The 25,580-nt window shown below is 43.3% G+C and overlaps 1 protein-coding gene across 4 annotated transcripts; it reads right to left on the reverse strand.

The window, feature by feature from the left end:
* Positions 1-544: 544 nt before the first annotated feature.
* On the reverse strand, positions 545-25,580 carry slc38a4 (solute carrier family 38 member 4). Of its 4 annotated transcripts, XM_017485659.3 has the most exons (17): positions 25,447-25,563; positions 25,099-25,194; positions 15,416-15,598; positions 14,538-14,631; positions 14,188-14,303; positions 12,980-13,053; positions 12,723-12,815; positions 12,502-12,583; positions 11,925-12,007; positions 11,765-11,823; positions 11,416-11,682; positions 11,071-11,150; positions 10,879-10,979; positions 10,580-10,704; positions 4,420-4,564; positions 3,836-3,933; positions 545-3,369 (listed from the first exon to the last, which is right to left on the reverse strand). In XM_017485659.3, the coding sequence occupies exons 3-17, from the start codon at positions 15,526-15,528 to the stop codon at positions 3,265-3,267; spliced, it is 1,635 nt and encodes a 544-aa protein (XP_017341148.1). In that variant the 5' UTR covers positions 15,529-15,598; positions 25,099-25,194; positions 25,447-25,563; the 3' UTR covers positions 545-3,264. The 4 variants fall into 4 exon arrangements, with proteins under 4 accessions (XP_017341148.1, XP_017341149.1, XP_017341150.1 ...); XM_017485660.3 differs by lacking the exon at positions 25,099-25,194 and having other exon boundaries at positions 25,447-25,580; XM_017485661.3 differs by lacking the exons at positions 25,099-25,194; positions 25,447-25,563 and adding an exon at positions 18,706-18,817.

The raw sequence follows: 25,580 nt of genomic DNA on the forward strand, positions 1-25,580 counted from the left end.
ACATACAATGGAAGCGAATGCCATGTTTATGAATCATTTTGCCCAGAGATAGCATATGGAGACAAAAGGGCAACGGGCCTAAAACAGAGCCTTGTGGAACTCCAAACTTTACCTCAGTATTCATAGAGAAGTCTCAGACTTCTACAAACTGTTAACGGTCAGTCAAATAATACCTGAACCAGGAGAGGGCAGCCTGGTGAGATATTCTTTGACTGGATAAAGGTGTGTGTGTGTGTGTGTGTGAGATCAGTTTTCTCTACCTGAAGAGTTAATTACTGCTTTGTGACTAATGCGTTTTATTAGTCAGACTAGATCCCATAGTAACCTGAAGCGAAGAACTGAGGTATTACACCTCTGCTCATAAATGTGTAAGGCAAATAAGGAGTACATCTCCATGGATTTAACGAATATAAATAAATAAATACTTTAGAGGATGTGATTTATTTATGTAATTTTTGGTACATCAAGACATCTGAACACTGTAATATTTAAAAGATGATAAATAATGACATCAGATTAACACCAAGCCAGCACAAGAAAGAAGTTGGTTTCTCATTTTTTATTTTTATATTACATAATATTGAAACCGCTTCAATGATACAAAACAACTTTGACACAGTAAATACGCAAATCACGTACGGTCGATCCACGGGAAGCAGAGCCGGCTCAGCCAACGGCATGCGACTGCTCCTTGTGAGTCAGATGGCACTCTGTAGGTAGAACAGTTGAAGAGACAAGTAGAGCTCTAGCTGTGGGGTTGAGCTTCATCGGTGGAGGGGCTTCTAGAGACGTGCAGAGCTTTCTGTGTCATGATCAGCACTTTTTGAAAATCAAATCAAAAAGTACAGCAATAAATATCCACAAAAAAATCATTCTGAGGTATTAGGGAAAATCAGTATGGGACCCCTCCACAAATGAAACTGATCCAACTTTAAAATACCTGAGCGAAGGTCAAGGCACAGAGCTAAAGCCCAACCACTGATATCAGACACTGAGCGCACACGTAAGCGTGCAAGACACGAGCGACTACAGCCTGTAACCGTGTGCACAAAAGAATCAGTGTTTATCTGCCGTTTTACAGGTGGACTGGACCCTGCCCCACGATACACCAAGGCATTATCGTAGAAAAAAAGTGTACAAACATGAGTAAAGAGATGATCTTCAGCCGTATGCGATACAACCATCCAGGGTTCTGTTATGTACCATCACGACAAACTGACAAACAAGTAGCATTAAAAAAAACACTTCAGTTTTTTTTTTTTTTTTTGATAAAAACAGCCAACAGGACACTACGTAATAGAAATACAATATTGTTTTGTCCCTCACAGAATTTACAAAGCAAGCGCGTAAAGAACGAAAGGAAGGAAGGAACGAAGGAAGGAAGGAACGAAGGAAGGAAGGAAAGAAAGGAAGGAAGGAAAAGAAGGAACGAACGAAGGAAGGAAGGAAGGAAGGAAAGAAAGGAAGGAAGGAAAAGAAGGAACGAACGAAGGAAGGAAGGAAGGAAAGAAGGAAGGAAAGAAGGAAGGAAGGAAGGAAGGAAGGAAAGAAGAAAGGAAGCTAGTTGACTAACTAATAGTACTAAAATACATAACAGTAAAATGGTATGAGTAAATCGTTAAGCGTACCTTATACCAGATTATTTACAAAGAATATACAACTGTCAAAAAAGACCATGATCCAAAACATGCACAAAATATACCATTTCATTTGAAATATCTGTCTCTGTCTACGTAGATCAACAAATGATCTATAAATACTGTCCACTTTGGAGGGATAGGAACATCAATAAAAATGTTTTTTTTTTTTTAGTGTATTTTTTTTTTTTTTTAATTCTGCACAAAATAGCAAATCAGCAGCGTTCGCTTTGTCTAATGGTCTCTGCACCCAACGAGGACACGACTCCACTCGGACATGACGAATAAACCTTTAGCGCGGTGCGACGGCGTGGCGCACTCGAGCCATTTACAATCTTTTCAATATTTGGGAATACCATGATAGGGCTAACAGAATAAGGATTCGGTGTTGAGGTGAAAGCGGTGCTGATTCACAGCAGAACTCTACCAGCAGTACCAGCAACGCAGCAAATTACTCCAGCGTAAAAACACACGGGCGGCTCACGGCTGCCGTTGCATTAGCTGTACAGTACTGCGCAAAACGCAGAGGCTTTCTTCTAACCTGCTCTGACGGTGTTTACTCCCTCACTGTGGGTTTTCCTCAACACAGCGATAGCATTAGTGAACCGTAAGCACATTAATACTAGTACCGGTACTACTACTCACATAGTACCCGATGACTAATACGATGAAGTTCTGGCGTCAAACTCTCGGATTTCACCTAACGCCAAAAAAGGTCAGAGCCAGTTGTTCTATTTTCATGCGTCGCTTGTGCGATGTGGCAGTTTCGGAGCTGGAATGAAGCCGCGCGTTTAGGATTCACGCTCAGCGTTTAGGGAAAAGATCCCCAAGGCCTTCCTTTTGGTTTGCTGTAACTGAATAATTTCACATCATCTTGCACAGAGGTCATCTGCAGAGGTTTCGTTCGTGCATTACAGAGTGAACGCAATTGCAACGCACTCGACCCGAGTCCTGGGCGCGTGCACCAGCACGAACATCGTATTAGTGGGGAATTGTTTTTTTTTTTTTTTTACATTTCCCTTAAAACTATGAAAAACTACAATTAATGCTACTTGATCAGATGACTATCGTACTATTTACATATACAACAAGCAAAAATGCAATGTTGGTTTTTTTTTTTTTTTTTTTTAAGGAGACTAAAAAACAAATTGCTCTGTGTTGCTTACAATCATCTATTGGTGCCAGTGGAAAAAAAAATCCCCCTAAAAACCAGTGTTGTTAACGTGTGTTTGTGTCATTCGCGCCCATCTGTGAACATACATGAAAATATTAAAACGTAATACAGAAGGGCTCCTCAGCCATCATGAGAATGACCTCCTGAAGCACCGCGGCAGCCTTTTCTTCTGCGGGGTCCGAGGCAGCCAGATCAGACTCTTAATTTTGCGTCTCTTTCTCTCTCTTTTCCAAAATCTCGAACACCGACGCCGTCCACACGGCTGGAGTTTCACGACTACATCCGCTAAGAGCGCGGCATGTTCGGTGTTAAAAGATGACGTTGGGAGAACGTTAAGACATAGAGAGAAAAAGAGATCACGTCAGCTGAATGTCCGTTTGTAACGCTGAGAGGGTGTCCTTCAGCAACGTGCCATTGCTTATAATAACCCTCGGTTCCGCATTTTTGGCGCGTTTAGTGGCCGCCTCCAGATCCAGGAGGATTGTGGATCCAGTCAAGAATGATGAGAGACAAGCTTCCGATCATGAAGATGACGCCCACTATCAGGAAAATGACTGCCTGTGGACACAAGGCAATATTCTCATCAATTATCTTAGCCAACTAGCTTATGTGCAACAGTTTAACCCAGAGACCTTCTATTGTTTGAAAAAAAAAACAACAACAACAACAATAGAAACCCTCAAAGAATTTGTAATGGTTTTAATGGAACATGTAATGGTCCTTGTGGGTGTCTACTGGTAATTTGTTGCCTTCTATTGGTGGCATGTCTAGTAGATACCATTAAGGACCAATAATTGTAATGGCTGATGGTTTGTAATGGTATTTGTAGTGGGAACCATTAGAATTATGTGATGGTTTCTATCGCTTTGTTGTTGTTTTCCAGCAGGGACTACAAGACTAAAATGAAATGAATGTCTGTGCAGCGTTGTACACGAAGTCAAAATGGTAGAGGTGAAACGGTACGTTCCAATAAGTTACTGGTTTCGTTATACGTTAAGGTATTTCATTTTGAAGGCAAACGTACCGATATCTTCTGGGTGGATCTGAACGGGACGCTCTTGACCAGGCGCAGGTAGAAGGCAGCAGGGAGGATGAAGATAAGCATGGTGGCAGCAGAGGCGCCTGTAGCAGGAGGAAAGAGTCTTCATTTCAGTATTATGATATAGTATACCTTCAGCTCATCTCAATTATTATCAAACACTTCTACAAAAAGAAACCCCTCATGACAACAGGTGTGTGTGAGTGTGTGTGTACAGGTATAATAAGTACATAAAGTTCTAAACCTGATATGAAGAGGACTACATGTGAGGATCAGGACAAACAGCAGCTTTTTTTTTGGATTGCTTCTGCAATACTTACGCCACTTCTCGAAAGAACCCGATTCAACCATACGCTGCTTGTCTATGGAGTAATGCTGGACTACCCGGAACAAAATGGCTGTGAGCTGCCTTGTGTTGTGCTTATGCAATGAATTTCGACAACGTTTGATTTGTTCCAGCGGTCACATAGTTGCCTCATAGTTGATTTAAATGTACTGTGAATATATACACAGTCAATATCGCGCTCCATAACAGAACAACGCTTTAAAACGAGTCAAACATCTCTTACCTATAAAGCCGAAAATATCTCTGATTGTTGGGACGCAGATGACGAGAACGTTGTTGAAAGCCAAGATGCAGGCGGCGATGAGGATGTGCCGGATCCAGCTGAACTCTCGCCCGGCAAACAGCAGCGTGGTGATAGAAGAGCGAATCTGAAAATGATAACACTTCAGGTCATTACACTTGCAAGTCCTTGACCTAAGAAATGGTTCACTGTTATAAAAAAAACAAACAAACAAAACCCAAACCAAATCAGTTCACAGACTTATTACACGTTATGAAAGTCGGACACTTATCCCTCCGTGTAGACAGGATATTGTGGTTTTGTGGTTAACTGAAAACAAATCGAAAGCAAACAGTAGAGAAGCGACACCGATTTTCAGCGCTGTAAAACCTTCAGGGAGGATCAAGCCCGAGAACACTGAAGTAATCCGTACAGCGCGTCTTATTAACTTTTTCATTTTGAAGGGAATCCGTTTCATTTTAACGAACGGACAAGCGAAACCCCCGAACGCTGAGAAAAGCACAAGCCGTCTTCAGCCTACTTCAGTGGTAGTAGCCATCAGTTGTGGGAACTGTAACTCGAAAGGAAGGTTGTGTTGTGTGTTCATCCCTACTATACTACGCAACAGCCTTCTAATGTTAATCAGCATCGCGTGCCTTCCATAGACGTGTTTAATGGACAACTATACGATGGGCTTGAAAAACAAGATCTACAGGCCTATTACAAGTGTAGGTTTACAGTGTTCATCGACTGTACATCATGTCCATGTTTAGATTAAGCTAGCTAACATGAGAATGTCTGCGTATGTAACTTGCTAGCTAGTTGTTTGCTAAGCTAAACGACTTTTTTTTTTAAGTTAAGAAAAGGCTAAACAACGCAACACGTAGAGGTAGGATATGTACGTTAAGAACTTTCTGACATGGATTTTATATTCACGCATAACTAGATTTCAGTGGAAGTTGAATGAAAGCCATTGTGTCTGACAAAAAAGCAGCAGCAGGTGGCTAACAGAGTGCAGCTAACGAGCTGAAGCCAGTTCACAGGACTAGCACTGAGCAGCTCAACAAAGGCCTGGGAAAGCTAACGCTAATGCTAATGCAACGGGCGAAAGTTCACCAGCAGGAGGTGAGGAGAAACCACACACACACACACACACACACACACACAGTGTTGAAGCTGTGAAATGCCCTGAGAGAGTTGCATCAGCCAGCTCAGCTCACAGGAGGAGTGGCATCTACTGATGCGTCAGTTTATTATCCAGGATTGACTGTTTGAACTATATTAAACTTTAGTGTTAGCTCATTCAGATCAAAGACCTGGACAAAAGTTTTGTTCTACCTAAAACCTCCAATAAAGTGGCGTTAATGAAGTGTGTAATGAAGAAAATTACACATCAGCTTCACACATTGAAATATTTATCATGTAGAACGACTGAAATCAGGAATAGCATCGATAGCCCTTAAAAGTACTCTGAATCTAAACGAGAGTATCTGCAGTGAAAGCTGTGAGCAATGAAAGGCCGAGTAATTTAAGTGTGGAGGTTAAATATGTACGAGAAACAACAACAACAAAAACACAAAACCCTTCAAGGTTCTTCGGTTGTCCTTCCGAGGGACTCGTTCAGGGTTCTCTGTAGAACCATACAATGGTGGGCTTCTAATTAACAGTAAAAAAAGCAGATACTACCGGTGATAATGATTAACTTTAGAGAGTATCTCTCTCTCTCTCTTTCTCAGCTAGGTGTCAAGGTTGTATTTTTAGCATGCCAATGTCCCACTCTTTTGTATGGGATTTTCACATTAAAGAACTGCCACTTGTTACCACCTGGTTGTGACATTTCGGTTGCCCCAGAGCTCTAGACTGAAAAATTTGGCGTCCACTCGTGAACAGCAAAGAGTCTTTGGAAGTTGCAGGTGTGATCTTTGTCCGATGTCTGTTTCTCTCTCTCTCCTGCCAGTTACCAAGGAGGTGAAACATGTGGCAACAGGCCACTGCAGTATATCATGGGCCACCAGTGGGAACATATCAGACTTTATTCTGGTATGTTCCGATTAAGCCACAGAACTCCGATAGAAGCAGGGATGAATGGAAATTACTAAAACTAGGCCAGAGTTCAGTTCGTAATAATCAGCGCTGCATTGTTGGAATCAGGGTGCGTTAATCCTTAACTAAAGCCGCGTTAGCTACGAAGTTAATCCATCTGCTCCGACGGCAAAGCTAACATTTCAAATTCCAGAGCCGATATATTCAGTATCACGGTGTCAAAAATGACATCCTCGCCTGTTAGCGCCGCTCTGTGGCATACCCAAAGAAGAATGACTGCTATGACCTGAGGTCAGATGTAGGACTTCTTTGTTTCTCATTGACTGGGAGGAAGGTCTGTCCTTATCGATACAGTCCAGTAATATCATGAACAGTGCCGAGGTAGAGTCGGACAAGGCTTCCCTTACGGCTCTGACAGATAATGATGTTTCACTATAAAGAAAAAATATACTGGACCTCATTTCTGACTTAGCATGTTATTATCGAACTAACAATGAACTAACAGGCTTGTAGCGCTTCTCGTCCTCATATTTAGGTTCAGAAGCATTACACAGCACTAAAAGCAGCCATTTTGGCTTGTTAGACCAGGCAATAATACTGAATAGAAGTCTGTGTTCAGAGTGATAAACTCTGGTTTAAATTTTTTACCACCAGACAAATCATACAGTAAACATCAGTCATGTTTTACAACGCAGGGGGTGGGGTGGAAGGGAGGGGGGGACAGGGGTAGTAAATGAACCTGTGCCATCCTGTCCAAGCATTTTTTATTTTTTTTTTATCATTCCTTATCACTGTTTCTAAGCCAAGGACTCTGCAGCCCGGAGACACAGCAACCGTAATCTCACTTTGTCTCTCTCTGACCTTTCAGAAATGCAACGGCCAAGAAAGCACAATGTGCCTCATATATATATATATATATATACACACACACATATCCAGCTCTTAATATCAAAATGTCCTCCTTTCCCCCTTCTCTAAAAGGCTCCAGCGTTCTAACACACACGATCCAAAGTCAATTTAGAAGCAAAAGCATGCAGACTGAATTCTAATACCGGGACACGGGCACTTCAGAGGACGACGTGAATACGTTCCAACTTGTTCAGTCATCTCTGAGTAACATTCCAGTCATCATAACAGTAGTACGTAGTTCGGTAGTAATAGTAGTAGAGGGCAATTTGACTTAAGTGGAAGAATGTCTAGGTTAAATCCTGTTGCCTTGAGTTGCTACAGCTAGATAGAACTCAAATGTCGACCTCCATGTCGATCTAATGTCTATCTATTTTGACCTGGATGTAAAGAAAAGAGAGAGAGAGAGAGAGAGAGAGAGAGAGAGAGAGAGAGAGAGAACATTAGAAAGATTCTTTTTTTAGTTCTGTGATTATAGTACAGTAAGAAAAACTGTAGAAGAACTACCATTGATCTAATGTGCTTGTAGCACACCTAGTGGTAGATGAGTGCTATTGCATATTGCTATCATTTATCGCAAGGTCATACACACACACGCACACACACAGAGTCTGCACAGCACCTAATCACCACAGTGGAATATTCCACTCACCCTCACTGTCTGCACTTCCCCCCTCCCACTTCCCATGGATCTCCTGCAGCCATGATGGGCCCATGAATGGGTCCTTATGCCCTTTTGTAGTCACAGGATCGTCCTGTAGTCACAGTAATCTATCCACAGAACCGATGCAGAAGGTGGTCGATACGAGAGATGTTTGGGTTTAGAGATGCATAGCACTGCTTGCTGAAATCATTGTGTCTTAGTCCTAAAGCTAGTTTCAGTACTGTACTGCTTCATCTGCAGTTTTAAATGCCTAAGGCCGTTATATTTATGATGCAAATGACATCCACATGTGTCAGTGTGGTGATGCACCACACCTTTAACATACGTAGCATTGTTGTATGTGTGTGAGTGTGTGTGTGTGTGTGTGTGTGTATGAATAAATGGTGCCCTGTGATGGACCGCTGTCCCATCCAGAGTGTAATCCTGGCTCCGGGATCCACCAACACACACACACGCACGCACACACACACAAGCACCATTTAAGTTGTTTTAATTTATTTGAAATGGCAGAATCTAGCCCAGGTCACTATTAATAGTCTATGAGGAAAAAGTAAAAACATGCAGTCTAAAAATATTCATAATTTCCAGAGCTGATTGCACAATTGCACCCCCTAGTGGACGGTACATTGTACTTTTTTAATTTTATTTATTTATTTATTTATGTATTAAACAAAAAGTCTTAAATGTCTTAAACTCCAGTCTGTTAAATTATGTGCTGTAATTTGAGTTTGTCAGTGTTATCATCTTACGTAATATTCCGATGTTTTAAACATGTATCAAGCTGCTTTTTTTTTTTTTTTTTTCGTTCTAAAGTTTTTAAACTTTAAGTTGAAAATCTATTCGTCTTGAACTCGTTTTTAAAATGAATGGAAATAAATCACAGAATTTACTGCACAGGATGGACGGGGAAACCATGAAGCGGCTAACGAAAGCCGTTTCTCAACAAGGTTAACACTTGGGCTAACACAAGGGTGTGTGGGACACATTTTTTATATCTTGGTGGGACACCGGATGTCCCCACGAGGATATGAATATCGAGGATATTTTTTTCTTACATTATTTGCCAAGAGACTTTCTTTTAAAGTTAGGTGTAGATGCTTATCACTGTCAATGGAAGGTCCTCACAAGGACAGCAAGACGGACGTCTGTGTGTGTGTGTGTGTGTGTGTGTGTGTGAGACAGAACCCAACTGGGCCCCCAACATCACGCTCTTGCTACTCTCAGTGCTCGAATATAGCTGCGGCTATGTAGGGGCCTCGGCCATGGTGACAGATCTCGCCCCCTCTGCCCTCTGGACTACATAAAACATGAGTACAGTGACATGTCTGGCGCAAAAAGGCACAATGACACACAGACACGTTCTACTGCTGCCATTCAGTGTCCTCAAGACTTTTACGGACACTCAAAGTGCTTCACATAGTATGTGTACACACCAGCTATTAGTGGAGAGTGGTGTAGCCAGTTCAGGGATGGGGATTATTACTGGGCCATGATAGAGAAGGTTCTTCCCCATCTCTTTTACGAGAAGTGTAAAGACCACAGAAAGTCAGGACCTCGGTTTAACGTCTCATCTGAAAGACGGTGCTGTACTGCGGCATTAGGTCCCACACAGACCACAGGGTTAGCGCCCCCTGCTGGCCTCACTAATACCACTTCCAGCAGCACTGCATTACATTTATGGCATTTGGTAGACGCCCTTATCATATATAAATGAGATAAATGTAAGAGCGACTTACATTTATCTCATTTATACAACTGAGCAATTGAGAGTTAAGGGCCTTGCTCAAGGGCCCAACAGTGGTAGCTTGAACTCCTGACCTTCTGAGCTGAAACCGAGAGCCTTTAACCACTGAGCCACCACTTCCCCTTTAAATTTGACCATCCAGGTACTGACCACGCTCAACCCTGCTTAGCTCCAGTGGGAAACCAGGTGAGAAGCGCAGGGAGATATGACTCTGGTACGAAGGAACAAAGTGTGCTTTTCGGCAGGACAAAGCAGTAAAAAAAAAAACCCAATAAATAAATAAATAAATAAATCCCGAATGCTGAATACTGTAGAGCTATTCAAAAAATGTCACTTATATCATCATTTATTCTGGTATTTTATTCGAAACGTTCGAAACATAGGAACTCTCCTCAGAAGAACTCGCGCTGACGGCGAACACGGGCTCGTCTTCGTCTGTTACGTCTCAGCAAACCAAACGACTGCGACCGTAGACAAATTCATCTAGCGTTCCCTGCCCTGTGTTTCCCATAAACCTAATCCTTTCTCGACTTTATTTATTTATTTTGACCCATTTCAAGTCATTTAGCTTCTTTCTAGAAATAGATATTTAAAATGAGCAAAAACGATCTACCAATAGACCCAGACTATTCGGTTTGATGATCACGAGGTCTGTGGTTTATTGTGATCTTATACAATCATACATTATAATCAGATAATTCTGTATGAAGGATTTGATCTGATAAAATTATTAACCCATAGTCACCATGTGACTCTAGATACTGTGTGTGTGTGTGTGTGTGTGTGTGGGGTGCTTGGGTACTCACAGGGAAGAGGACGATGGGAACGGTGAGCGTTACAGCTGTCAGCACGGCGAGACGCACACACAGGAGCATGGTGTCAAACTTATAAACCTTGGTAAAGGTGTGCAGCAGCTCTGCCTCCACATTATCTGTGTGTCAAAGTGTGTGTGTGTGTGTGTGAGAGAAAGAGAAGAGCGTGGTGAGAACAATAATAATCACATCTCATACATGCTGATAATACAGAACATTACTGCTATGGTTACCAAACACTGTCTGTTGTGTGTGCGTGTGTGTGTGTGTGTGTGTGTGTGAGGAGGATGTACCATAGAATGTGAGGTAGCCAAACAGCGCCGACAGCATGTACATGATCAGCATGGCCAGAATCGACAGGTTGGAAACGTTTTGCATTTTCTTCCGACTGCGACTGTAAAACGAACGAGACGCGAACACTCTAGTGAACTTTTCTTCTTATCTGTATGTCGATCTACTCAAGCGAGGTATGAAAAGGTACTCACTCTTTGAGCTCGCTGTAAATGGGAAGGATTTCCGGGTGACACACGAAGGCAAACGCCAGAATAGGGATAGTGTATGAAGTCTGGAAGAGGAAACGCACAGAAAACGTGTGAGACATACCGAGGCCACGTGTCACGCGAAAGGAATAAAAGACTTTTCCGGACGCACTGTTACAGACAAATAAGCGTTGGCGTGCCGTGTGATGCTAATCAGCACCTTCTAACCAATCAGCTTCAAGAATCCGACAGCACGACGGTATAAAAAAAAAACAAAACGCCATATTACCAACATTATCATCGTCCTTTTGTGAGTTTTAAATATTGTGTAGTTGGATTGCGAGCCCTCACCTGGGAGTTGAACACAAAGTATTTGGGCGTGCACATGTCCTCGTGGTCGTCCGGGTGAGAGGTGTAGTGGACGCCAGAGACGGGTACGGCGGTAGAACGGGGATCCGGGTGAATGCCGCTCAGGTCTGCCCGAGAGAACTCCATCAGAGCCGAGCTGTTATGCAACGCATACGGATTCATCAGCTCCGACCCGTTTAGACTCGTATTGGCCGAGTGGTGGAAGAAGAACGGCAGAGGACAGGGGAGCTGGGTCTTCTTATAAATCAGCTGACACACACAATATAAATCGATAAAGATAGAGCGAGCCTTTAAAAATCGGAATGCATCAAACAAGAATAAAAACACTTACCACGCCCAGAAAGAAGACCATACAGGAGAGAGAGAAGCCACTGGTGTAGCCGAGGTATCCTGCACGACGAGAGCGGGACAGACATGAGACACGCAGGTGGAAAAATACACCAGGTGAAAAGTTTGAAACCTAGCGAAACAGTGCGAAGAACAGGGCTTACCCAGGTTCTTGAGCAGGGCCAGGGGTAGGATGACTCCAGCAGACACGAACACGACCAGGTAATTCCCGTTCAGATACCACTCCCTACAGCAGAGGAGAAACCACACAACACACTCTCACCCGCTCAGCAATCTCACACAAACCTTATCGTACGAATATTCTATACAGCGCACAGGCTGTAAAGGTGAGGGGGCGCAAACTTTTGCACGATATAAAATAATTAAAAAACAACAACAAAAAAAAAACGTAAACACTGATGTAGAATCTATGGGCGCTTCAGTTAAGCAGTTAAGCAAACTAATTTTGTCACATCGATACGATTTGACACCCTCCGTTAATATTGGCACCCCTGAATATGTAAATATGTGTAAAAGAAGGCTGTGAAGAATTGTCTTGATTTGCCGAACCTTTTGATCTTTTGTTAAAGATTCACGAAAATACTCTGCTCTCATGGATATCGAACTATTGCAAACAAAACAGGTGTGCGACGAAATATAGTTGTGCAACAATTATTGGCGCCTATCCGAATTCACATGAGAAAGGACTGATAGGAATCACAACGGGTTGCCTCCACTCACCCAGAATTCTCCTCGAGTCTCAGGAAGGCTCGGATAACCTCCGGCAGCTCGTATTTCACTATGAACAGGTAGCTGGACATGGCTGGGCAAAGACAGTTTCATCACAATCTGTTCACACTGGACAGCTGAGCAAGTGTAAAAGTCCCAACAGACTGCGTGGATCAGTTATTACAGCACAGTAAAGACTGAAAAGCAGTCACAGCTGTGCCTCATCTCCTCACCTCCAATATTCTGCATGATTATAGACCCAAACGCCGCCATTTTCCCCGGCCAGCCGAACGCCCTTTCACCCAGCTTTTCATAGATAAGGGAGCCTGGAAAATACGTTAAAAAAATTATATGCGTACAAAATAACCCCGAACACCCCTGCGATACCATTTATATCTATATCTAGCAATAGAAAAGAACACGCCTACGATATCAATTATGTTCTTGTGTGTGTGTGTGTGTGTGTGTGTGTGTGTAAGTTAATGATTACCTCCTTCTTTAGCTGTCACAAGCAGCAGGTGAATAGAGTAGAGTGACAGAATGGCAACAGCGAAGAGAAGAACACTGCAGGACAAAGTGAGACATTAAAATCGGACATTAACCACAAGAAATAATATGAAGGTGTACTTTACGACGCTCTCAGATTGGTCCGTGTGAAGCGGCACACCACGGGTTAACGGACGGTGGTTATGCGGAGGTTATTTTTAAATCCAGTGTACATTCAGGAGAGGCCATCGATCTCCTCCTACATTCTAACATCAACCTGTGTATTCCTGTCAACCTTCACTACTTGATATCTGTCACAGTGTTAAAGAGAAGGTGACAGAGCGCATGAGTGAAAGAGAGCAAGAAAAAGAAGAAGAGTTGAAGGGAAGCCTCAGTATCGGGTTACCGGGCACCAGGAGCGTATACACAGAACGGAAATAGCCACCTGACGTAGGCGAGAGTAGAAGAGTGATGGAGACGAGGCCAAACGCTGACCCGCTAGTCAGGTGAAAACCGGATCTAGCGCCGACGACGGTGTCCTCTTCATCCTCAAGCTGTGAGGGGAATGTGAGGGCCCCGCGGGGGAACGTGCGCGGAGCCGAGCAGTCCAGCTGACTGCCATCAGTCAGTCAGTCAGCGCATGCTCAAGGCAACGATGTCCAGACGGGCACGGAAACACAGCCCTCTCTTAACGTCTACCTCTCGCTGTCATATTCTCCGTCTCCACGTTTCAGCGTTTCGTTCAGTCAGCACCCCGGTCCGCAAGAGCTTAGAGACGGGAAGTTCCTCAGCCAAAAATAGTCCTGGCTGAGAAAGTTCTGCGAGTGCACGCTTACACGAGATGCACTTACGGCTAATATCATATACGGAACACTAAAGTCAAACGTGGAGGTCACAAAGTCACGGAGATCAAAAACAGGGCTAGATTAACCCTTCTGGATGATAATAATAATAATAATAATAATAATAATAGGTTTCCTTGATTGCCTAAAATCTTTTGCATTCGTGTACTATTCTTCATTTCTTACACCAGTCTTTAGCGTTACATCCAGAGCGACCAAAACGCTGCTCGGACGTCACACCGTAAACTAGAATCGGATGTTCTCCGGTTCGTATACGTAAAACAGCGTCCGGATCTCACTCGCGACAAGATTCCGACACCGTTCCGATACCCTACTGAGCAGAAGCGCAACACGCTGCACACACACTTACAAAAAGAGGATGATTCCAGTGTTGGCCATGGCGAAAGACAGGCCCAGGATCCCACTTCCCATGATGGCGTTACTGAGGTTAAACACAGACATCCCGAAAGACGTATGACCTGGGTGCTGTGACAGAGGAGACCAGCAGGACAGAAAGAGACAGAGATGAATTAAATGTAATGAAGAAAAAACAAAACATGTTTATTTAGTAGCCTACACACGTATCCATATGTGCTTCAGTTTGCTACATATAGAGAGACTGGTTGTAGGAAACACCACGGCTCTGGGGCAACTGCTACAGTGAATGCCTTAAGAAATTCTGTGTAATAATAATAATAATAATAATAATAACACTCTTACGTATTCTTCATGATACTCCTCAAACTTCTTCTTCTTCACTATTCCATTAGTGAGAAACTTCTGACTCTCGGCATCCTCTTCATCAAGGAACTGGCTGCAAAAAGTGAAGATACAGATGTCTATAAGTTCATGGACAGATCAGATCAGCCTCGTCTGTCTACAGGACGATGTTCCAGGACTTTGCAGGTGTTTCTTTCGAAAAGCTCTAGTCTCGTCTTCCTGTTTCTGAGGCTCAGCAATGGTTTGTAGTGAAAACCCTCGGTAGTGATCTGACCAAGTCTCCTCTTGATTGTTGACACTTTTTACACCTTCTTTATCTGGCCAACACTTAGAAAGGGTTCTACCGGATCTTGTGCTGTTCCCGACCTCACCAGAGGGTTCTTTCTTTCTAAGAACCTCCCGGAGAGATGATTCGGCCAAACCGAATGTTTTTACGGTCAATCTGATGGGGTTTGTTTCAATTTTTCAGCCGCACGATGACTTGCTTCGCTGGCACTGAGAGCTCTTTGGACTTCATACGCCTAACGTAATCAACTCTAGACCTTTTGTAAGTGAAATAACGGAGGAACATCGCACACCTGGCCACGGAACAGCGGAGCAACCAGCTGTCCAATTCGTTTTGTTGGGACCACATATTAAGTGCTGTACTTCTTACACCCCAGGTGATGGATGTACACGTCCACAAATTAAAGCTCGTATTAATTATTTAATTTCACGCCAATACACCGTGCTAGACAGCTAAAATAAAGATAACTTTGCCAATGTGCAAATATCGCAGAATGTTTGAGTACACGTGATGAAATTAAGAGCGGTCGGTAAACGGAAAGGCAGACATGAAGAGGAAGCAGATGGACGTAGCAGGGTCTCAGGCTGCTGACCTGTTCATGGTGGCCTTCTCGGAGTCGATGGGTCTGGCGTAGCACTCGTCCAGGCTGTCGTTGCTGTCGTCGTCCACCTCGGTGCTCACTTTCTTCAGCTCCATCCGCTCCATGACGAGTAAGCAGAGAGACGATCGCAGGCAAAACGATGACTTCTCTTAATCCTGAGGAGGAAAACGCCGCCTGAAAAATAAGAGCGTGAGCAAACGGGTCAGGAACAAAGAACTTCCAGTAATGATGATATTTAATATAGCGCAGCTAGAGCAACATTTCAAAGCGTACCAAAATGTGCTCATGCTATGCAAGTCACACGCGAGTAAACCGTCCTCTCATTGGCCGGAGTGCGCCGGGTTATGTTTCGCTGTTCCGCACACAGCGGTCATCCGTCGAGATGGATAGACGGCAGCTCCGTGAACTCAGTGACATTCTTTTTAGCTATTGAAACTATTGAAACACACGCGCTGTTTACGCAACGCAGTTCCTATCACGCATTGCCACGCAGGTGGGTCCGTCGGGCGTCGGATCGCTTTCTCACCACGGACCGACCGCTCCGGAGTTCATTCGCAATTGGGCCGAGACCGCACCGAGGCCGGGTGTTTGGGTGCGGATCCGAGCGCGATCGCCGTGCTCGTAAATCTCTAAACGAACCAAAAACCACGAGAAAAAAAATGCGCCGGGTTCCGAAGCGAACGCTCTAAATGAGCCCACACCCAAAGACTGAATCATATCTCAAAATGCTGCAGGACAAATATTTGTCGCCTCTAAGTGAGGCCTCATGCTTAAAAAGAGCATTATAGTGTGTTATATATGAAAAAGAGCTGGTTGTGAGAAGATATGTAGTAAATCTAACGTGTAAAAAAAAAATAATCAATTGTTCCCAACTGGGGTAGTGGACTTTGACCTGTCAGCAAGGCCTTGATGCATTTCAAATGCCACGTTGTTTACGCTGCCAACACATTTCCCTCATTTTCCAGTCCTTCCTGTGCTGGTTGCAGTCTGCTATGATTGAACACGAAGGAACGCTGAACACAGTCTATTAATTTGGCTCGACAGCGCTTTATAATGATGTGAAGTGCAAAGAGTTCACATGCTCTGACAGGAGCCCGGTGTGGCAGGTTTAAATAGGACAATGTCTCATCCCATCGAACAATACACAAGCTCTGGAAGTCTCAGAACTCGAGCCACAGTTCAATTATTATTATTTTTTGACTGTTGGCGTAATGATGGCGGCATGGAGAGAACACACCGCTCCTCAGAGCCAACGGGCACGAGCGTTATGTAACGCTGCACCGGGCGGCAAAGACGTCCGCACAGCAAATTCATTCATACCCCAAATCCTCCTCTTCCTCACACAATGCTCCCTTGGTAGAACGTGACGTGTCGCAGTCAGAGTTGTTTTTCAGACCCCAGAGTTACATTTATGGAAAGCTACAACGTTTCCAGCAGCACTGGAGCTACGATAGTGCAGCAGTGAGGCGCGGGCGTCAGCAGCTGTGCAGGGAGAAAGTTCTGAGCGGTAAGATCACCGAACGAGGTGTGGTTTGTTCGCTCGTGAATAAACCTAGCCGTGAACGCTTATACGCGAATCGTTTGTTTGTTTCCATACGGGACAACTCTGAGTGTAACTGGATAAAATCCTCTTTTCGTTTTATTTATTTATTTATTTATTTATTTATTTTTGCATGGCATCTAAAAAAAAAAAAAAAGGAAAATGCACATTTATTTTCATTTATTCGCAGGTAGGACTCCTAACTGGTGAGAACTCGGTTCAAATATTGAAAATATCATGCATGTAGTAAAATCTATCTAGTGTTTCCTATTGTAAGATTACAAAAACAACCCCCCCCCCCAAAAAACAAACAAACAAACAAATATTAAAATATCACACCTATTTCTAGAGATTTCTAACGAGTTTCATAATCTTATATTCGGTTTATTGTAATCTTATAATAATAAACGCTAGATAAATGTGACTACAGTCAGGATATTTCCATGCTGTCACTTCTGCAGTGTGTATTATCCGTTAAAAACACATATTAACCCCTATGAAGCTCTGAAGATCACAATAACACCAGTTTTCATTTTATTTTCCATTCATACTTAGATCTCACAACTTAACGTAAATGTTCACACACACACACACCTTCTGAATGAGAGACACCGCTGGTCTGCTTCTGCGAGGAATGCAGACCAGCCGGGAGCCGTGTGAACTTTTACGACGGTAAAAAACACTCGCTCGGCTCAAGCTCGGACTCATTTCCCGTGTTCACAGCTAGTACCGATCACACAGCCATTCCAAGAAGCACACCACCCCCTCGGGGGATAAAGGCAATTAGACTCAGACGTCAGACGTACTGAAATACTACCGCACGTACAAATCACTGACAGGAAGACAGTTCAAACTGGACGCTGGTTGATTTCAGTGTAAAAGAAGCCGTTTCGGATGAATTCGGGTACTCACGTGCAGGGTAGGACTCTGAGCTGAAAGCAGAAGCGTGAGCTTTTACTCCTGCATGTGAGTGGCAGCTATAAAGAGCAGAGGGTGGGCCCTTCTCAGCCAATCGGGTTTTCTTCCACCCTGAGCTCTCGTCCCAGTGCACGCGCCCCCCACCCCACCTCCCCGAAACCTGCGTCATCAGCCACAGAGGGCACACAGGATCCTAAACTTGTAGACAAGATAACACGCGTTGCATCAGCTGCTCTTTGCTCCGTCCTTCTGGGACACAAAGGATGGGTGACATTTTTGGATATTCATCCACGTATTAATTTATTCACGATCACATAAGAGTGCACATAGCTGCACACACATGTTCACACACGTACACACACCCACAGAGCTGTCTGGGTGTGTGACGCAGACATACGTGCTACTAATCAGCACCAAGCGTCTATCTCACGCATACACATTCACGCTGTAAGGCGAGCGCCCACCCACACGGTGATGGTCTGGACCTCACGTTAAAGTGACAGAACCAAACGATTTTTAAAAAAAAAAACAGCAAAAAAAGCGAAGGCACGTATAAAATCTCCCTTTGAGCCTCGTCTGGTAAAAGATCCGAGAATCGCTTGGAGTTTTAATCGTTACAACCGAAACACAGAGTCGGACTAATCTCACCGATCGTCTGGGAGTCCATCTCCCAGATCAGTTTTTTTAGAAAAAACAAACAAACAAACATATCAAACCACATCAATCCATAGCAAAAGAGTTGCTGCAGAATATTATCCAATGTGAGAAAGATCTCTAAATGAAAAGAGTACCATGCTGGGAAAATAATAAAAGTCACTCTTACGTTGTTGGTCTAGATGCGTTTTCTTATCTCAAGGAGAAAGAGCTTTCCTTTGCTGATGCTCATTCCTTATATGGAGTCAGCCATCTATAAAGTCCATAGCTCAACCCCCTCAGACCAATCACAAGCTTTGGCTCAACTATCAAAACAAAGCAAAGGTTCCCCACTACACCCCTGGTGACATGCTAAACTCGCACCAAGTTCAAGTTGCCATGGATAGCCATCCAAAGCCGAGCCGGACTATCTCCAAACTCTCCTTCATCTGCACAAGCCAAACGGACTCTTACCCGTGTACCTCACTAGTGTGACCTGCTCCCGTAAAATATGCAAATTAGCCTTGTTTACGGATGTCGTAAACAATAAGGACCATTACTTCATGCTTCAGCTTTCGCACCTTAATATAGGATAAATATATAATATCACCGACGTACAGACGAATCTACGGACGCATTACGGTCGCACAGCAACGCATCGCATACGTATCTGACTGGTACAGACCGTCCGGATCGTACTATTCAGATCCGCATCGATCGTACGTTCATCTACGCCGTCTTTGTACGCGACGGCGTCCGAAATTCGTGGATCTCGACGGGGTATGGCGGTTTCTCCAAAAATCCCAAAGCACCTACAAGGAACTGGACTTCAGAGTAAAATCATATCGTCGTTACGGCGACGTAAACGAAACACCCCCCGAAAGTTCATAGCTTGAAAACACCAACAGCGAGGATATCGTGTCTTAATGTCACGGGAAACATGAAGAGAGGGAAATCTGCATCGAAAATGTTAGTGTTAGTATCTAAAGGGCAGTTTACACACTGATAGTGCGCTGTTTCGGTCACAGCGAGATGGCTCGGACATCATAAGCGCCAGGTGGCTTACGCAACAGAGTTGCCTACGACACTACCCTGATAACGCTGGACAAATAACGTTACACCATGCACACGCTTACAATACTCCTTTCATGAACTACCGGCCAAGTGGAAGAACATGACATCTTAGTAAGTGAAATGTAGTCAAATTTCTCTCATATTTCCCATTATAAGGTTACAGTAAGCCTCATATAACATTATTAAACCTATTTCTAGGCATTTTTTATATAAATAATAAATAACCCAGTCTACATCGTCTCATCGCTATTTAATGTAATGAATTCATTTGTTTATTCATGAAGGTCTCAGATAGATCGTTTTAAGACCTTGGTAACAGGAAGTATTTAGAAAAACCTCTTGTGAAAACACTGCAAAACAAAAAGGTGTCTCATTGAGGGAAAACATCTGGAATATTTGAATAATCTTTGAATAATAAGATTACAATAAACCAAAGAGAAGATTATGATACTAATTTTCCTATTCTGGCGGATTTGTAATCTAGATGGGATTTGACAGTTGCTTTGCCATCGTTTCGAAACATTACAATGCAGAATATATTTGTAACGATGCTGTCCAGACTTTTCGGCCGCTTTCGTGACACATCTGGATCCCTTAGCTGCACTCAGACCTGTTGGAGTTAAGACGTTAAAAGTCTATGAAATGACGGTAGTAAAATAATGCTCCGAGATCGGTTCGATTTTACTGTATTCGCGTCATTTTGTCGCCAAAAAGAAAACCCAGGCTTTCGGAGAAGCAGTTGAAAGTATTCAGGAGTCGTACGCGATAGATGAGAGTCCACATCGTTGTCGTTGTTCATGCGCCGACTACAGGTGGGTGAAAATGCACAGGAAAACCCAACTGCTGTCAACGTTTGGAGTCATAGAAAAGGTGTTTTTTTGTTTTCTGTACCCTCGACTGGCACTCTGTCCACAGCCTTGTTGAACTTATTTATTTGCTCAACTTTAGGACGAGTGGCACAGCTGAACGTGAGATATCAGTTTAACTAACACCTGTCTTTAGTAAAATACTTGAAACGGCCTTGAGACAGAAACTGGCCACTGCCGTCCCGCTCAAAACATGTGACGTGTACTTTATATATTACATGCTACTCATCATTATTGGGGGTCTCGTTTTCTTTTTAAACTCCACTAGTCATGACAGTAGCGCTAATACTAAACATGCTGGGAAACCTCGGGTCCTGACATTCATGTGGATGTTACTCTGACACGTACCACGTATCTAAACATTATCGCAGACCAAGTACACCCCTTCATAGCAACGGTATTCCCTAATATCAGTGTCCTCTTTCAGCAGGATGACGCGCCCTGACACAGTGCAGAAACTGATCAGGAACTGATCAGAGTTCAAGGTGTTGCGCCGACCCGATCGTCTAGACATCACAGTTTAGCCCTCGTCAAAGTCGCTCGGATCCTTACGCTTGCCCATTTTTCCTGCTTCCGACACGTCAACTTCGTAAACTGACTGTCCGTTTGCCGCCTGATAAATATACCCCACCCCTTCCCCCGTCGACAGGTTGCGCTGTAACGAGATAATCAATGTTATTCACGTCAAATGCCAGTGGTTTTAATGTTATGGCTGATCTGTGTATACAGTACATGCACACATAAGTAGCTTTCATAAGTACTGAGTTGTTTTTTTTTTTAAACTATACTATGTAGCTACCTAACACTAGTTAGGCTACATATGCTTTCACATTAAATTAGTTAAACTTGCAATCTACAAACACGCACATGACCGTACGGTAAAGAAAATGTTAGGAATGAGACGGCCGGTTAACGTTTGTTGACGTTTACACTGGTAAGTTTCTCTTTTCGACCACACTCCATCGCGTCTCTGTCCGTTTCGTAAAGGGAGCCATGTTCGATAAAGACAATTCTCATAGCCCAGGAGCCTCTTGATTAAAACGCAGAATCGTGACACTGTCGTGAGGAAGCACGTATAAGAGGTCGTTCGCCAGATATCACGGCGTAAGAGCGATTTAACCTCGGCCGCTATGATGGGATCCGATGGTTTGCGGATTACGGATCCAGAGCTCCCATTTCGATCCTGGGATGGAGTTACTGTCGCCGTGGCGTTTCGCCTGTTCTCCCTGTGTCCGTGCGGGTTTCCTCCAGGATCTCCGGCTTCCTCCCACCAGGCCATCTGGACTGGCGTCCCATCCAGCATATATTCCTGGCTTTCCAAGACGGCTCCAAATTAAATACGACCCTGACTATATAATAAAGCGGTTACTAAAGATGAAAAATGAAAAAGACCTCTCTAAAAGATCTCTCCGGTTTGGATGCGTCTCTCCCCACTGTAGCTTCAGATTCCTGTTCGTGGCTGACAGGCGTGGGATGTGGTCTTTCTGCTGTTGTCGCTCATCCGCCTCAAAGTTTCGACACATTGAGCGTTTTGAGATGTTTTTCTGTTCACCACGCTTGTAAAGAATCATTATTTGAGTTACCCTATCCTTCTTGTTCAGCTCGAACCGATCTGGCCCTTCTCCTCGGACCCGCCCTCATCAACAAGGCGTTTCCGCCCACAGGCCTGCTGCTCACTGGATGTTTCTCGCACCATTCTGTATAAACGTTGCTGTGTGTGAAAATCCCAGGAGATCAGCAGTTTCCGAAACACGTAAACCGGTCTGATCCGGCATCAACAAACACGCCGCGGTCAAAATCGGTGAGATCACATCCTGTAAACATGAACCGAAGCTCTTGATCTGTATCTGCACGAGCAACATGATCGACTGATTGGATAACTGCGTGAATGTGTAGACGTTAGGTGTTATGAATAACGTAGCAGGTGAGTGTGATTAATAACAATGCAGGTCATTCGACATTCATAAACCTCACAACAGCACGCTCAAATCCCTGCTTGATACACCGACGATGCTACACGGAGTTCCTGAGACCCGGCTGGCACCAGGTTGGGGCTGCACAGCTAAAGGAAGGATGTGGTCTTCTCTGGGAATGTACAAAGCTGGTATCTTTTGCTCAGTTGTGTGAATATGTGTTCAGGTCAATGTAAGAGTAAAGTTCACATACTGAGGTTTGTTTCCAGTGACTGATCACAAACAGAACTGTTGACATGCTTCTTTAAAATAAGCATTTGTAACCGGATATATATTAGGCCAGACGATAACTGGGACGATTACAATACACAAAAGCAATACAGCCTAAAGAGGGTCAGTGCTTGATTTCTAGCACCTAAAATATCTAAGACTATTGTAAAACAATTTGTGGTCCTGGGAAAAAAAAAAAAAAAACAACCTGAATGAGATTTAAAGCATTAGAGAGTGTAATAATCCACACTAGACAATCTTGCATAATCCCCCCCTCAACACACACACACACCTCCCCAAAAAGGTCATCAGTGTAGACGACTACATTATAACGATCATTTCCAGTCTTGAAAATGGTTCTAGGAGTGTGATGATATGGCAGCACAGAGAATAGGACATATTATTTAAAGCTTATTTATTAAAGATGGCGCAATTACCCGCTTTTTTGTTCCTGCTACCGATTCTGCTAAAGAACCCTCGGATATCAGCCAATACCGATACCCGTCCCACAATGTTTTCTTTAAAAACTACTACGCTTCAGATGTTTCTGCTTTACTGGATCGCATTTCAGAGCTCGACTCTTTCACACAAAAATCACTTACGTTGTAAAGTGAATAAATATAGTGTAAGGTATAGACTAAATATAATAAGATCAACCTTAACACAAGGGGAAAAAAACAACAACATTAAGTCCGTTTATATGTAAACATTTCCAGTTCTAAAAAAAAAAGAACATTATTTTCAAACCTTCTATTTGTCACAGGATCCGATATTCGACATGTTTTCTTTGATATCCAATCCAACATTTTTTTTCGATACTGCGCACTGGATCAGTGCCATCGTTACTACTTCTTCATCTTGTTATTATTATTATTATTTTGAACAATGTTCATGTTACAAAAGGGTGCAGTTTCTTAAAGACGACCGCACCGCAGTATTATAAGTCAGATTTATACACTGTATAGCTGATATACACGGTATGGCCAAAAGTATGTGGACACCTATCCATCACACCCATATGTGGTTCTTCACCAAACTGTTCTAAGCAGACCATGGTAATGCTGTAGAATTACAATTTCTCTTCACTGCAACCAAGAGGTCCAAACCGGTTCCGGCGTGACGAAGCGCCTGTGCGTGACGAAGCGAGCTCCGTGAAGACGTGGTGTGTTAAGGTCGGAGTGGAAGAACTCTTCAGAGCCCTGATCTCTCAACCCGAACGAACACCTTCGGGATGAACTGGAACCGGAGCCTCCTCAACGTCGCATCATCAGTACCTGACACGAACCTCGCTAACGCTCTTGTAGCTGAATGAACACACATCCAAAATCTACTGGAAAGCCTTCTCAGACGAGCAGAGCTCTTATTATAACAGTGCAGGAGGACGAACTCTGGGAAGTAATTTTCATCAAGCACATCTGGGCGGTGTCAGAGTCACAAAGGTGTCCACAAACTTTTGGATTTCCAGCCTCCTTTTATGCAAATATTTAAGATTTGATCTTTCAGAAAACACAGCCCACTGATAAGATTAAAGCGGTCTCGAGAGCTACAGCTGGTGTGGAGTAGTGGGCGGGGCTTACTCTTGGTGTACATTAGGAGTTGCCTCCCATGCACAGAAACGTGTTTTTATTCCTCTTGTAAATAAATTTAAAATAATAATAATAAATAAATCAAGCCCAAACCAGACATGCATGTTGACCTTAGTGGTCAGCTAAATGGTTAAATGCTAAATGGTTTTTATTTTCAATCAGTAACTCGAACGCGGTCTAAATAAAGCACGAGCATGATCCGAACCTCGACAGAAGACCAAGCTGTAGATTATAATGAGGCTATATTTTATATATAGACCTAGCCTAGTGAGATTTCACCACAACACTAAAAAAAACACAAAAAAAATAAATAAATAAACACTCACCCACTGGTCTTTTATCACCAAAAGCGCCACCCCACCTCATGTCGGTCAAAATACATCAAATAAATAAATAATATCCAAGAATAAACTCGATTAAAACCTTGAACCAGCCCTCCTAGTGCATGCAGTAGGTTATTAATGAGCAAGTACACACTGTACCTTAAAACAGTGCAGCCTACTGTATATCCTTAATGCCCAGCCATGCAGCCTTGACGGCACTGGTGTAAATAAACAACAACAAACAAAACAAAAACAACACAACATTGTGCACTTCGCTACTTCTTCCAAACAGATCTCTTTCCAGCCCTCATGGGTACACGAGTCGGAACGGTTAAGCCGTGCGGGTTTATTTATGTGCACGTGCTACTTTCACGCGGTGAAAGGGGTTGTAGAGGAACCGCGCGCGCGCAGGCAGGCAGGCAGACACAATGCAGCGACGCGTCCTCGCGCCAATCAAAACAATCCAGACTGTTTGAAAGAGAATAATAATAATAATAAAAAAAAAACACCCAAGTTGACAGCAGTTATGCACAATGCAGTGATGCACAGACCTGTATCTTCTGTATGTTTGTTTTCATAGAGTTGCTCGAGTACAGTCACACACCCCTGGTTACTCGTGCAGCTTATTTCCGTCAACCCAGGCAATTCTACAGTAATAATAATAATAATAATAATAATAATGATCATCATAATAATAGTTGTGCTTTTAATATAGTTTTGTTTTTTTCATTCCCAAAGCCACACCTCTGAGCCACTTTGCATAAGATCACACACACAGGTACATGCAGGTTATTTATGAAAATGATCAGCTGCCATAACGCAAGCATAACATTTTGTTTGCAGTCGATGCAAAGGCGTTAAAAGAAATTACTATAGGCATCTAAATAAACAAAACTCACCTGGTTTGGTCAGGGAGAGAGAGAGAGAGAGAGAGAGAGAGAGAGAGAGAGAAACAACAACAACAGCACACACTTGAGATCTCTGCGATGAAGCCGGCGACTGATCTTCAGCTCTTCTAGTCGATACCCATTTA

The sequence above is a fragment of the Ictalurus punctatus genome, chromosome 14, assembly GCF_001660625.3.
Source record: "Ictalurus punctatus breed USDA103 chromosome 14, Coco_2.0, whole genome shotgun sequence".
Classification (NCBI taxonomy): Eukaryota; Metazoa; Chordata; class Actinopteri; order Siluriformes; family Ictaluridae; genus Ictalurus; species Ictalurus punctatus.

Coding starts and splice junctions, on each gene's coding strand:
- slc38a4 (XM_017485660.3), bottom strand. CDS start 15,528: ATGGAGCGGATGGAGCTGAAGAAAGTGAGCACCGAGGTGGACGACGAC. Junction 11,683..11,764: donor TGGTCTTCTTTCTGGGCGTG/GTAAGTGTTTTT, acceptor TGTGTGTGTCAG/CTGATTTATAAGAAGACCCA. Junction 4,565..10,579: donor TTCCCATCGTCCTCTTCCCT/GTGAGTACCCAA, acceptor TATCATTTTCAG/ATTCGCTCTTCTATCACCAC.